The sequence below is a fragment of the Rousettus aegyptiacus genome, unplaced genomic scaffold, assembly GCF_014176215.1.
Source record: "Rousettus aegyptiacus isolate mRouAeg1 unplaced genomic scaffold, mRouAeg1.p scaffold_m13_p_6, whole genome shotgun sequence".
Lineage (NCBI taxonomy): Eukaryota > Metazoa > Chordata > Mammalia > Chiroptera > Pteropodidae > Rousettus > Rousettus aegyptiacus.
Genome location: NW_023416309.1, coordinates 61282205 through 61296923, shown reverse-complemented (window position 1 = coordinate 61296923; position 14719 = coordinate 61282205). Strand labels below are relative to the sequence as shown.

General features: G+C 48.9%; 1 protein-coding gene across 7 annotated transcripts in view; it reads right to left on the bottom strand.

The window, feature by feature from the left end:
• RET (ret proto-oncogene) overlaps positions 1–14719 on the bottom strand; it is a 54260-nt gene that overhangs the window by 29582 nt on the left and 9959 nt on the right. For 4 of the 7 annotated variants that reach the window (XM_036222796.1, XM_036222795.1, XM_036222797.1 and 1 more), the window contains exons 2-3: positions 4157–4420; positions 2124–2432 (exon numbers count right to left, since the gene is read on the bottom strand). In XM_036222796.1, the coding sequence (XP_036078689.1) occupies positions 2124–2432; positions 4157–4420 (573 nt within the window). The remainder of the gene's footprint in view (positions 1–2123; positions 2433–4156; positions 4421–14719) is intronic. The other 3 variants (XM_016158556.2, XM_016158574.2, XM_036222798.1) reach the window with 2 other exon arrangements.

The following is a 14719-nucleotide window of genomic DNA, read 5'->3' as shown; positions in this document are numbered from 1 at the left end:
CTGAGGACAGGCTGAACTGCCTTCCTCAAGCCCAGAAGGAATGGGGAAAGGGGCTCTGCGGGGTGCACGCTGGTGGAGGGCCCTGAGCTCCTTCCCCTCCCCCCCCCCCCCCCCCCCCCCCGCTAGGCTACACAGGGGGCACAGTGCTCCAAGCACGGTGTGCAGTGAGCTTTCCTGATTCGTGCTGATTTACCACAACACTGCAGAGACCAGGAAGTCTGCATCAGGTCCTCACCCTCATCACCTAGGGAGCGCCCACCTTGCCTGGGCTGTGGGGAGGAGTGGCACCAGCTCAGCCAGGCTGCAAGCCCGGAGATCTAGCTGCCAAGCATTTGTTGCTTTTTGAAAAAATGTTAGCAATTTTTTAAAATTATGTAAGCAATATGTGCTGATTTTAGAGAATATGAGAAATAAAGCCACTTGAAAACAAACACAGGGACATTTGGTGCATGGTTTGAGGTTAACACAAATATTTTTGATTGGTTCATATCCCTGCTCTACATCTCCTGGTAATGTGGTCAGAGACTGGTCATTGTGCTTCTCTGTGCCTCAGTTTCCTCACCAGAAAATGGAATGATAAGGCTAACGTGTATACTCAATAGGCACTGCTGTTCATTAAGTGATACATGTATCTTCCCACAACTTGGTGAAGGGGAGCACCAATAATGACAACACTCTTCAACCCAAGCCTGTCCTGGAATTTTATCCTCCAGAAAAAAAAACCAGAAAAGGGGAAGCCTTGAAGGTCAACACTAACCACTCCCAGAGCCAACCACAGGAGGGTTACATCAACTCCACTAGGTGAGAAATCACACATTTTCACATCACAGCCACATGTTACATGAGGATTACATATGTGGGAAATGCTTATCACATACTGTTTCCCTCTGTTGTTGATGATTACAAAAAAACATGCTCAATAAAATTTAATTATGTAATTTTTAGCTAGAAAGGGCAGGATGCTAAACCATAGGCTTTTCGACAGTCTTGCACAAAGACATCTATCCCTGCCACGGGGCAAATAAAAGTGTGGGTAACTACTTTTTATTTTGAGATTTTAACATTACCATGTGTGCCTATAAATGTGGTATGAATCCAGGTTCCACATACTTGCAGTCCAGCCTTTGTTGAGTCCCAGAGTTCCTTGCCTTTAAATGGTTTCCCACAGGACTGCTCAGCTGCCCATCTTAATCTCCACTGGGATCCAACTCTCTCCCCTCCTCAACACCATCAAGGACCATCCCGAGGCAGGGTCATCTTGGAAGTCAGCAGTCCTTGCAGCTGCTCAGGCAGAATTCTGGAACCTTGTTTGGTCTCCTCTTTCCCTCGATACCTCACATCAAGTCATCGGGAAATCCTGCTGGATCTCCCTTCAAAATATGCCCAGAACCTGCCTGCTTCTCACTGCCCTTTGGTTTCTATCCTCCTCCCAGTCCTCATCCTCTCACTTAGAGATTTCTCCTGTAGCTTCTTACTTGTCTTCCTGCTTCCACCCTAAACCGCCCCACCCCAAATCATTCCTACTACAGCAGCCAGATCCTTTAAAAATAAGCTAGGTCCTGTCAACGTCCCCTCAAAAGCATTCCTTAACTCCCCAGTCCCTCAGTGGGAAGCTATGCCCCCTCTCCCAGAACTTGTTTGCCTCACAGATTCCACCCTCCTGTCACTCACAGCACTCCAGCTATGTGGGGGTTGAACCGCAGCACTCTCGAAGGGGCTACCCCTGCTTGCCTGGAGTCCTCCTACCTTTGCTCCAGTGCCCCCTTCCCTGGTTACCCAATTTAAGACAGCAATCTCCACCATTCCATGTTCTCTTGGCTTTACTTCCCATCTAGCCCCTCCAGAGGCCACCTGATTTCCTTAGCACATGTGTGCTCTCTATCTCCCATGGGAATGGAAGCTCCAGGTAGACAGGATTTCTGCTTGTTTCATTCACTATCACATCCTTAGCCCCTAGAACAGTGCCTGGCCTGTGGCAGGCATACAATGATACTTCTAGAATATTAAATGAATGGATGGTGTTTTGGTGAAAGGTAAACTGCATAGCTCATGTCATGGGCTTGCAGTGCTGCACCTGGCCCACAGCAGGCACCAAGGAATGGCCCCATGAGGCTGGCACTCACCTCCCAGGAGTCTGTAGGCCACGCTGATGTTGGGGCAAAGGAACTGTACAGGCAGCAAGCGGAACTGGTGGAAGGTGCCAGTTGGCCTATTTTCCCGAATGCGGAAGGAGAGGCCTGTCTCAGGGAAGCAGAGCTCCCGGGGTTTCAGGGAGCCACACACGGGGAAGGAGGTATTGATGAAGGAGAAGTATACACGGGCACAGCCTGGCCACTGGCACTCGCCCTCACGCAGGTATGTGGGTGACAGAAAGACCTGGAGATAGACCGTGAGCAGGGGGAAGCCGCCATCTGCAGAGAGAGAAGTCAGGCCCAGTGGGGTGTCAGCCACACCTGCCAGGTAGTGGGGAACAGAATAAGGAGGGGACAGGAGCTCCAGGGTTGGTGTAAAGCTCAGTCCTCATAGTGGTCCACAGGGCTCGGCTGGGCTGTTTGCCTAGGTCTGTTACCTCCTGCTTGTCCACCACTGTCCTGGACCTGGGGCCTGTCTGCCTCAGAGTCCTGCGGTTCTGTTTCCTCTGCCTTGAGGTGCCTCACAGGTCCACCTTTATCATCGTTCAGGTCTCAGCTCAAAAAACCCTCTTTAGGGAGGTGCCCTAAATGACAGGTCTAAAGCCACCCCCTTTTCTCCCCCGCCAGCCTGTATCACATCAGATGAGTACTCTGAGCCCTGGGTTTGACACCAGGTGGATGGTTTCCCCAGGGCCACTCCTGCCACATGTAGGCCTTGCCTCCACACCCTCCCCCTAGGCAGTCCTATTGTGGAGCATCTTCATAGAGACATGCCCTGTGGAGAGACTTCCCCAGCACCTGGAGGTGGGTTTTCCAGCAAATTCCATCATGAAAGTACCACAGTGACTCCCCTTCCAATGAGGTCTGGACCTCAGCTGGGGTAGGGGACTCTTCCTAGGCTGCTCCTCACATCTGCTCTCCCCGTAGTCAGTAGTAGTTCTCTTTGCCTCTTACTGGCCTGTTTTTCATGGCTCCAATTTCCTGATATAGTTAGAGTCTCTATACAAATTTTCTCTGTTCAAATTGCTGTTTGATTTCTCTCCTAACTGGAGCCAATAGGTACATGAGGCTGCTTTCTAATCACCAATAGAACAGACCTCCTATGAAATGGTACCCTTAGCAAATACCACTTTGGTCTCCACCCCAGGGACCAAACCTGGCTCTTCAAGTTCCCACAGGTGGCTTGGGATGAGGATGGTGTCAACTAAGTGTGTGACAAAAAGATCCTGCTCAGATACCACCTCCTCTAGGAACCAGCTGGGATGTCCTCTTTACTTGGGGAACCTGGTTTTACTTGGGTCATTCTGCCCCTGCTGGACAGTGCCACCCACCCTTCATTCACAGACAAACCGCTTGCCTCTTATCCATATATAGTAGCTCAGGGCTGGTGTGAGAGTCCAGTGAGGCCATGTCTCAGAGGGGAGCTACTGGCTGGGCAATCACCATTTTATGCCATGAGGCAAAACTCTGCTCCATGCACCCCCCACCTCCCATACCAGGGTCACACATGGCTTTCACTTTGGCTCTGATCCCTGCTCTGAGGAGCTGGCCAGGTCTCCCTTCTGCTCTACTTTCCTCTGTGGCATCAGATTCAAGTCCCCACCAGGTTCCAGGGGCGGCTTGTTGCTGATGGTAAGACAAGCTTTCTGTGGAAACAGCTGCTTCTCCAGCAAGTTCCAGATCACTTGCTAGATAAAAACCTTGGGATTTTGTCAGCCTCTCTCAAAGCCCTAAATCCTTGTTAACTAGTAAAGGCATCTTGAGTCCAGCATGGAGAGAATACCCATATCCTTCACACGGGTCCTCCAAGATCCCAGCAGCATCAGAAGGCCCCAGGGTCAGCAGCCCCCAAATTTGTCCTGGCTCACTTGCCAAGCTGGACACAGAGGCAGGCCAGCCTCACCTTGTGCCTTCCACTCTTACACAGCAGGAATCATAGGGATGGCTACCCTCTGAGTCCTGGTATAGGTGTGCCCTGGGCTGTGGGAGGAGAAGATGGGGGTAGGGTAGGACTGCTCCCTTACTGCGGACGCTGAGCTTCTCCCAGGAGCTGTGGTCCAGGCTCCAGTTCAGGTACAGAAGGCCTGTGTCCTCCTGGATACGGATCCATTCATTCTCATTTAGCCGTGTGCGGTAGGCGCTGTAGAGGTACTGGCCCAGGCGGAAGCTGGGCACCTCCTCGGGGACGTCACGCAGGGCGTGGACATAGAGCAGAGGCATGCCTGCTGGCTGGTCCACATACAGCTTCTCCCAGTAAGCATCCCTGGAGAAGTAGAGTCCCAGCGGGGCTGGAAGGAACAGGTAATCTCGTGAGGGAGGAGGAGGAATGATGATGGAGCCTGGAACAGGACCCCCAGGCACCCAGCATTCTCCAGCTGCTTTATTTCACACTTTGATAAATGATTCTCATGGATCAAAAAAAAAATCACTAATTTAAAACTCTGATTTTAGTAGGGCTTTCTCCTCTGTAGTTTTAAGAACATCAACACACAATTTATTTGTATAGCTAAACATTAGCTGAATATACACTGTTTTAAAACAGAAAAAGGAGGTAGAGGAGCAGTATACAACAGTTGCAAAATCATTCTTAATTCCCAAAGCTTGATAAGCACGTGAACCACACAGAGCAGGGCGTTCACCCAGGATTCTGAACAAATCACCTGGAGCCAGAATTTTCAAGTGTACAAGACACTGTCAGACAAACAGGGCAAGCAATAGTTGCCAAAAATGAATAAAGTACTTTATAAAAAAGTAAAAATTTTTATTTAAAATTAAAACACATTCCTACCATTTGACCCAGAAATCTCACTTCATTTGCTTAAGAAAAATGAAATCGTATGTCTATTAGATGACTTATTCACAAGTGGCAGGATTATTCATAGCCATCAACTGGAAGCAGCTCTCATCCCCTTCAGGGGTGAATGGATAAGCCATTGGTGATTATTACTCCTTGGAAAACTATACAGCAATGAAAAGGGATGAGCTATCAAAATGCACAACAACCTGGACAAGTGTCAGACATCAGGCTAAGCAGAAGAAGCCAGGCACAAGATTCTTTTGACTATACATGGCATGATTCTATACTGATTAGAAATCAGACTGGCTACTTATTGGGGGTGGGGAGGCAACAGGTTAGAAAAGGCAGGAGGGAACATTCTAGGGAACGTAAAGTTTCCATATCCTGATAGGGTTGTGGGTCACAAAGGCACATCCATTTGTCAGTAATGTATAGCCAATATTTGTGCATTTTAATCTATGTAAATTTTGCTAAAAGACTGCTCACTGAGGGACTATGGGTAGAACTGAGAATGCTATGAGGAAGGTGAATGCTGACAATGACTGACATGCTGCCAGTGGGCCTCAACTCCCAGGGCTGCAGGGGACACTGCTCGGGGTAGGTAAGGTGGGTATGGGTCTGCAAGATGGTACACAGACCTGGGTGGCCTAGGTCTTCCAGAGGCCCACCAAGCCACTGGTTCTCTTCAGTGTGCCTGACACCTCCATATAGGTGGGGTCTTCGTTCTGACCCCAGAGTACCAGCGAGGGGATACTGTGTGATGGCTGAGCTTATGTCATAAGAGGCAACACAGCTTCTGCTGGTTTTTCTCTTGGAACAGACACCTCTGGCCCTGGTCTCTGAATAAGAATCCTATGGGGAGGGTCTTGCAGATGGATCTCATCAGGGGAGAGATGCTCCACTCAGAATGCCTGACCTGCAGGTCCAGAATGGGGCTCCTTCTCTACAGGGTCTCCTCGAGTGCATGCCACTTTCAGTGGTTCAGGGGCTGGGAGGTAGGATGAGTCAATCTCCTTGGAGCTCCTACTCCTAAGTTGATCCAGTGCCCCCAACACAGACCACATGTTCAGGAGAGAATGGGCCTTGTCCTCAGCTCACAGAGCCCAGCCCTGCAGAATCTATGTGGGGTTGTCTGTTGCTGCCAAAGCGATTTGTGGCCTGGGAAATGACTGTGATCAGAAACAGACTTAAATGTACTTAAAATGCCTCCCAGGTGGTGTCTGCAGCAGGGCATGGCTCCTCCTGGTCATAAACACTTTTAGATGTAAAAACATATGCTCCAAGGCAAGGAAAGAGGAGATGGGTGCAGGGCCAGACTCAAGGAGGTGTAGCCTGGGTAGTCCCAAAGATTCCACTCTTGGTTTAATACTCTGCTGTCACTGTTTTGAAATTCTTAATAATTCTAGATCAAGGGGCACACATCTTCATTCTACACTGGGCCCCACAAATGATGTAGCCAATCTTGGTGGGCAAGTGAGGAGAGCTTGGGACAAGCCCCTGGTGTCCAGTGACACGGGGCTCTGCAGCTTTTGCAGAGTGCTGGCCTCCTCTGGGTCTCAGTTTCTCCAAATGAAACAGAAGAGGTAATGTTGGAGAGAGGGGCAACCACTGTAGGTACAGACAGATACATACTGTATAAACCCCTCACTTCAGATTCAAAACCACTATGTGCAGATCTCTTCACTACTCCATTTAAGAACTTCACTACCTCAGCTAAGAACGCTGAGGTTGGGAGGTGAGGAGTGTTGCCAAGGTCCAACAGCTGGATGTTCTACATCTCAGGGTTCAGCAGAATGGCTAACAAAGTGGTGGCAGGAGTCAGAATAGGGGCAGATGCTGAGTCTGTTGGGAGGCCCAGGGCCTTGCTGGTTGACTGCCCCTCACTGCTGGCACCTTTCTGCCGGGAAAGGCTACCCAGCTGTTGGTTCAGACCTGCCTCTGGTGCTTTGAGCAGATCTACAGCAGGACTTCCAAAGTCTTTCACACCCATGCCTTCCACCTCTGAAGGCCACATGGTAACAGAATCCCACCCTGCCCCCCCATACCTAGTCTAACATTTCTGCCTGGACAGGCTTGGCTAGTGTCATCCTCCATCAGCATGTGTGGTTCTGATTCCTCAGGTTGCCCCTGGGCCCTGGCATCAGGCAGAAAGGTGAGGAGCTGGCCACAGGACAGGTGGGTCCTATATTACTCATGGCATGCCTGCCAAAGAGACCCCAGGAACCTTCAAGGCTAGTGTGTATGCCTGCACATGTATGTGTTATATTGTTTGTGCACAAGAAATGGAAATAGAGACAGAGGCACACTGGCCCAAGACTCCATTTGCTCCTACCTTGCCTTAGTACAACAGGGAAATGACGCAGAACTAATTTTCAGTGGGGTGAAGTGCTATCCTGCTCCTAGCAAGGCCCCCTCTGGCATCTCCTTTACAAGCAAACACTCCATGGTGTCTGGCAGCTGGGCACTGATGACTTCAGTCACTCAGCTATGGTTTCACCTTTATCTTTGTGTAGTCTGGCAAGGCAGGTTCTAATGTTCCATACTTGGTTGGGATGTTTATTTTATTCATATTTAATGCAGATGGAATCAGGCCCTAGTCCTCTCCTCCCTCTTGTTTACTCAGTCCTTCACAAGGGCATACAGACACATGCATGTACACACATACACACAATCTCATGCCCATACAAGACTCTCTGAACACTTCCTTTGCAGTGTGCAGGATGCCAAGCCTTGTCTATGGAGGCCACTGCAGACACACAAAGGCTTCATTCCTGCTTCTGATGATTTCCCCATGCTTTTTCTGGCTCTTGCTGCAATAGGAGTAGTGTGGGGGAAATCCTGCCTGCTTTGCCCTAGCTATATGCAGTCCTTCAGTGCCTGCACTGCCCATGCCTGAGCCTGGAAATCACCTTCCCAAAGCCCCAAAACACAGACTGCTCTGCACGTCTGTCCACAACCTTGGTTCTCTGTGCCCTGGTGGGTCACTTCCTGCTGGCATCATGACTGCAGCAGCCCTAGCCCTGACCACCCCACCAACTTCTCCATGTACAGTGGGCTGGAACCCAGCTTTTCAGTGGGTTCTGACCCTAGCCAGCAGTGGAGGCTCCTTCCCTGGGTGCCCAACCTCAGTCTGAGGGTGTGCACAGAGCTCTCAGATGCTTCACTGTTGTTCTTCCATCACAGTTAATAATGCTTACGTGAACTTCTCCAGTTTCAATTGCTGTGTAGGTGTTTTTTCCTGACTGGACCCAGACTGACACACACACACATCTCCCTCTCTCTTGTGCGCGTGCGCGCGCGCACACACACACACACACACACACATCTCCTCACATTATTGCACCACCTACATTCCCATTCTCTTACTCACTTAGAGCAGACACACTGATTCCAGCCAGGCCCTGACTATGGGCTCATCTTTTTCAGCTCTCCATTGTCCTGGCCAGCCCTGGCCATTGGAGGCCACACACAGCTCACCTGAAGTTCTTTCGACCTCCTTGCCACCCTCTATGGTGGCTGCACTATTATCTGACCACACAGGCACCTCCTGGCCAAATGCCCTTGGTCTCTCATTCCACCTCTGGGCCTGCCCTCCAGGGCTCTCTGTGAGCATCAGTGAGTCACACTCACCATAGTCACCCTGCCATTGAAACCCATGGAGCCCCAAACAACTAAAAATATCCTAAGACTGCAACATGAAAGACAAATTTGTGTGTGGGGGTGAGGGGGTGGGGGGAAGGCTCAAGAAAGCAAAAAAGTTGTGAAACGGTATAATCCAAGAAGTATGCGTGGTCAGCAGCAGCATCATGCCCTTCCTATAGATCCACTTGCCACACAGCCCATCTCCCACCTTTGCCAAGTGCCAGATGGTGCAGGTGACAATTTTATTACTGCACAGCAGAGTCTCCTTAACAGATGATTTCCTAATGCCATCATCTCTGGGAAAGGAAACACCCTACACAGGCTCCTCCCTGGGGTGGCCCCACACCCTGTAGGCCAGCTGTCCCTGTAGGGGGTCCACCCAGCCCCAACCCAGGGCCCAGACACCAACACTTGGCGCCATCAGTCTCTCAAGATGTGGCCTGTCCACTCATAGCCCCATCTTGCATATCCTGTTCACATTTTCTCTTTATTGTAGTTGAATATTTGATACATGGAAGAAATAGTTTGCAGAACATTTACACTAAAAGAAGATACTGCAACAAACATCATGAATCCATGGCCAGCCTAACTGGAGACTAAGCAAATCTGCTGCCCCCTCCCCCAAATCCCCACCATCCCACCCAAAGCAAACATGAACCTGAGTCTTGTTTATCTTTTTCCCTTAAAAAAACAAACAAAAAAACTTTTACCTACTCTAAACTTATTGGGGTCATCTGTAAGTTATATAAATGTCTAATCACCATGCTATATACCTGAAACTAATATTGTATGTCAACTATAGTTGAAAAATTTAAAAATTAAAAAAAAATAATTTTACTTCATTCTTAGAAGGGACTTTAGCTGGGCAGAGAATTCTGTAGGTCAGTTATTTTCTCAGTCCTTTAAAGGCATGATCATGCTGAGTTTTCGCTTCTGTTGCTGCTAAGAACTCCATGCTCATTCTAATCACCACCATTCATCTCCAGAAGTCTTTTCATCTTGTAAAACTGAAATTCTGTACCTTAAACAATAACTACCCATTCCTCACCTCCCTCCAGTCCCTGACAACTACCATTTTATTCTCTTTCTCTGAATCCGACTAAGTGCTTCATTTAAGTGGAATCATTCGGTATTTGTCTTCTTGTCATTGGCTTAATTTCACTTACATAATGTCCCCAAGGTTCATTCATGTTGTAGCATGTTTCATAATTTCCTTCCTTTTTAAGGCTGAATAATATTCTACTGTATGGATATACTAACATTTTGTTTATCCACTCATCCATCAATGAACACTTAGGTTGCTTCTACTTTTTGGCTATTGTGAATAATGTGGCTATCAATGTCAGGGTACAATACCTTTTTGAAATCTTGATTTCAATTCTTTGAATATATACCCAGAAATGGAATTTATAGATCATATGATAATTCTATTTTTAATTTTTTGAGGAAGTTTCATACTGTTTTCCATAGCAGCTGCAACTTTTAAATGCCTACTATGTGACAGTACAGAGGGTTCCAATTCCTCCACATCCTAACATTTATAATCTGTTTTTGATAATAGCCATTCTGATGTGTGAGGTAATATCTCATTGTGGTTTTAATTTGCATTTCTCTAGTGATTAGTGATGGTGAGCATCTTTTCATGTGTTTATTGGCTACTTTACCTTCTTTGGAGATATATCTATTGAAGTCAGTTGCCCATTTTTGATTTGAGTTTTTGTTGTTGAGTTGTAGTTCTTTATATATTCTGAATACTAACCCTTTATCAGATATATGATTTAAAATATTTTCTCCCATTCCACAGGTTGCCTTTTTCACTCTGTTCACTGCATCCTTTGATGCACAGAAGTTTTAAATTTTGATATAGTAGAATTTACTTACTTTTCTTTTTACTGCCTGTGCTTTTGGTGTTATATAGTGGGATCTCAGTTTTAAAGATTTGCTCTCAGCTCTATCTTTTAGCCAGAACCAGGACCAAATAGAACCAGTAAGTTCTTGGCCCCATCTGGCATCCCACCAGTGCTGCTCTGGATGCCTGCCACAGGCCAGGTAAATACTTGGCATTGCTGATTTCTGCTGTGGCTGCCGGTCACTCACAGGACAACAATTCCCAGCTACAAAGGAGACCTGAATGGCTGAGGGCACGCACAGCCCTGCTCATATGGGCCAACTCTCAGTGCCAGGGTCCCAGCGGTCCTCCATTCCCAACAGGCACCAACATTATAGCTGGTGCTGCATGCTCCCGCCCAGTACCAACTGCCCAGCAGGCACAGTGGGCACAGTGTCTGGAGCCCGCACAAATGTTTTAGTTTTATTTTTAAATTAGAAAGAAATATAATAAGAATATGTAATAATAAAGTGGTATTGATGATATCCATCTGTCTTTATACAAAAAAGCAAAATACAATTTTGCTTTTTTATGGGAAAGGGGGCCAGCCCATAGAGGTCACAAGGCCTGAACCTGCAGTGGTAATGATGTGGCCCTGGCTCCAGAGAGTCACTTGGTTCCCACAGAAAAGGCAGAGCCCAGATCCAGGCCAGTCGAGTTTAACACAGAGTACTTCTCTCTGGCCTGCTTCCTCCCCACATGTGCCAACGAGCTCCCAGAAGTTCTTCACAACTTCTCACTTCTACCCTGCTAGGAGTCTCACTCCCCAGTTCATTCCTGCCTTCCTTGTACCCAAGGGGGTCAGTGGCCTCCTAGCCTCCCACCTGCCCTGGGCAGCCACCACACACACTTGTTCCCAGGTGTCTTTCTAATCCCTTCACTATGCTTCCTGTGCTGGCCTGATGCCTACAGCTATGGCTTGCAGCTCCTACTGTCAATACCTGGCTCTGGGCCCTGAATTCACTGTCTAGCCTTATTCGTGGCTCCTAGGTGCATGGTCCTCCCCATCTTCTCTCCTGAATGAGCACCTGTCCAGCTCGGCACTTTTCACCCCCTGACCACACTGGCCTTTACTATCATCATGTGCTTAATGCTAACAGAAGCAGAAGCTGATACGCTCCTCATGTATCAGGCCTTGCTCTCAGCACAGTGCCTGTTCTACCTTATTGCACCATTACAATCTCCCAGGGGCTACTCCCATTAGCATCATTTCTGGTGATGATGCTGGGCCCCATGGTAGGAGTTGGGATCCAAAGGGCAGGCCTCCACTCAGGTTTAAGCAGTGGTTGGAAGCGCTACTTCCTTGGCAGCCCTGCCAATGAGCACAGAGGAGGGCCCTGCAGGCTGGCACTGTTGTGGCACTGAGTAGGTGGGGATGATGGGAGCACCTCTCTGTGTGTGGCTACACCACTGCCACCATCATCACCACCACTTACACCATCATTACTACAGTAGCCACCACCCTCACCATAGCTATCACCACCACCACCACCACCATTGCTTCGCCCTCCCACTATCATCTTCATCCCTGTCACTACCACTGTCATCACCTTTACCCCCTACCATTACTACTACCATTACCACCATCACCTTCACCCCCACCCCCGGCCACCAGTTACATCATCACCACCACCATCATGGCCTTCCCCACAACCATCATCACCCCCACCATCATCACCTTCACTCCATCATCACTACTTCACCCCCCACTATTGTCATCATCACCTTCCATCATCACCATCACCACCATTACCAACATCATCACTTTGCCAGCCATTTTGAGGTTTCAAAGTGAAAGCGGCTTTGCCAGGATTAATTCACACGAGGTCTGGGAGGAAAACTGCGCTGTAAAGACCTACAGGCAGGGCTAGTACTAGGCCTGTCTTACTCAGTGTTGTATCCCCAGAACCTTGCCTGATGCCTGGCACAAAGCAGGTGTTAAGAGAAACCTGGGACAGTCTCTAGTAATTTGATGGTCCCCAGGCACCTCACTTTGAGTCATCTGCCTCATGGGTCCCTGGCTTACCTCAGCTGTGCTTACTCACAAGCTGATGCCTCCTTTGGGGAAATCTGACAGCTTGTCCTAATCCTGATGCTTAAGCCTCCATTTGCAAACCATTGAGAAAAAACTCTGGCCTTTGTAGGTGTGTCCAACAGACAGTCAGCTTAGTGTATACACTAGGCATGCAATAAATGTCAGGGCTAGCTACTTCCTTGGTGCTCAACAAGTACACTAGTTAGTCACTAACACTAGCACAGCCTCAGTCCCAGTCTTAAATTCCTTCTTCCTAAAATGTTGACAGCAGCTCTCAGTGGGAAGCCTGTGCTTTACTGTGGCCTTCCTGGGCTGGGCACATAGCAAGGGCAAGCTGGATGGGCCCAGCATACAGGAAGGAACAAGCAACCATCCTGGCACACTCTGGGTGACCAGGCTTCCCAGAATAAGTTCCAGAGCTGGAAAGTCCACACTCCTGAGGGTTCCATCTAGCACAGAGCCCAGGGCTCCTACCCACCTGTCCGGTCAGAGACTCCATACATAGCATAACTCTCAAGGCCCTTCCCACCATCATCCTACTAGCCCAAACCCCCATGGTGTGGTCCATAGTGGTGGAGGGCAGGGGACCTAATATGGCGTGCAGTGTCCACACAGGAGGACAGAGCACTGGCTGAGTAGGGTGGCTAGAGATCTGGAAGAGCAGCTGGTGGAGGAAGAGAGACCCGGGGGCCAGACCTTACCTCAGAAACAACATGGTCCCTGCATGCACAGGGATTCTACAATACTTTTGAAAAGCGCTTCCTCGAACACCTTTGCCTGAGCTCACAATGTAGATCAGGAGCATCACTCTCCCCATTCAATGCTGGGAAACAAGCTCAGAATTCAGCTCTTGTATTCATGGTGGAACCACAACCAGGACCTAGCTTTACTGACATTCCCCCCTTGTTATCATGTAGCTCTCTGCCCAGAGTGGGGAAGGCGCTCAGCTCAAGTTTAGGTTATTGAAGTTACAGCCCGGAAGCATGAGACCCAACGGCTCAGACTCATCCTCTGCCCACAGGCCCTGGCTTTCTGCTCCCAGGAGCCTGGGACCCAGGCTGCAACCAGCATGCACCCGAGGCTACCACCTACACTTCAACCCCCGCACAGACAGCTGCAGTGGCCTCACTGACATGATGGACACTCCTGCCCAAATGTGATTTCCCAGCTGCCAAGTTAATTACCAGCATTGCTGGCAGTTCCTTCCGGCTTCTATGCAAAGGAAACTGCCAATTAGGTTACAATTAATCTCTTACCCAGGGCAAGGCCTGGCTGGAAAAAGAGTGGCCACTCAGATGGCCTGCTGATGACCACGTGTGGGTCACCAGGCCCCTTTAGCTCCAGAGCTTTCATCCCCTACAGCCCCAGCAGACTTTGGGTATACCAGTCCTGGCCTGAGGCCAGGGCATCACCGGCTTTGACCCTGGTGCCTCCATCCAGGTAACTGTCCCCTAAACACCTAGCAGGGTATCATGACTTAGACTTAAACAAATCTGTCATCCTACTGTTTCAAGCTCCTAGAACATAGATGATCCTGTTCATTTTTGCCACCCCTTCCCCCAGCACTCTTCTTAATCGCGCTCAGCTTTAACCAGTGAGATCTCTACAGAGCTTTCTTCATAAGAGGTCCCATTCGAAGTGCTTCATATTCATCATCCTACTGAATATAACTACCAGAGGTAGGGACGATTATGATTCCTATCTTACAGAGGGGGAAACTGAGGCAGAGAGAGGCTAAGTACCTTGCCTAAGGCCACACAGATAGTGACTAGGCCTTAAGCCCAGGGTCCCTTCCCAGGCCAGTGTGCATGGTCACAGGGTTCCTCTGCTCAGTGACAACCATGCACATATGTGTAGAGAAGCCAAGGGCACTAGAACATGGAACCCTGGGCCACTCACCCACACGCTTGCATACCAGGTAGAAAATGCTACCATAAATATACATCCACAGCCTCCTTTAACCTCTTCTAAAAACAGGTGCCACTGAAAGTCTCCTCACATAAATACGCTCATTTAACATTTTAATGAAATTGGGTAAAGGCCCAGGAAGGGGTAATGGGCAGAAGTTTGCTTAGGCTGTGACCACCTGACAGGCACAGGCACAGACACAGTAATGATTGCTGTGTGTGCAGGGGGCACCAGCCAGGGACTCACAGATGCTAGGGGCCTGAAGTGAGCAATAAAGGATTCTTCCCTCAGGCTATGTTAGGTCCTAGTACCATCAA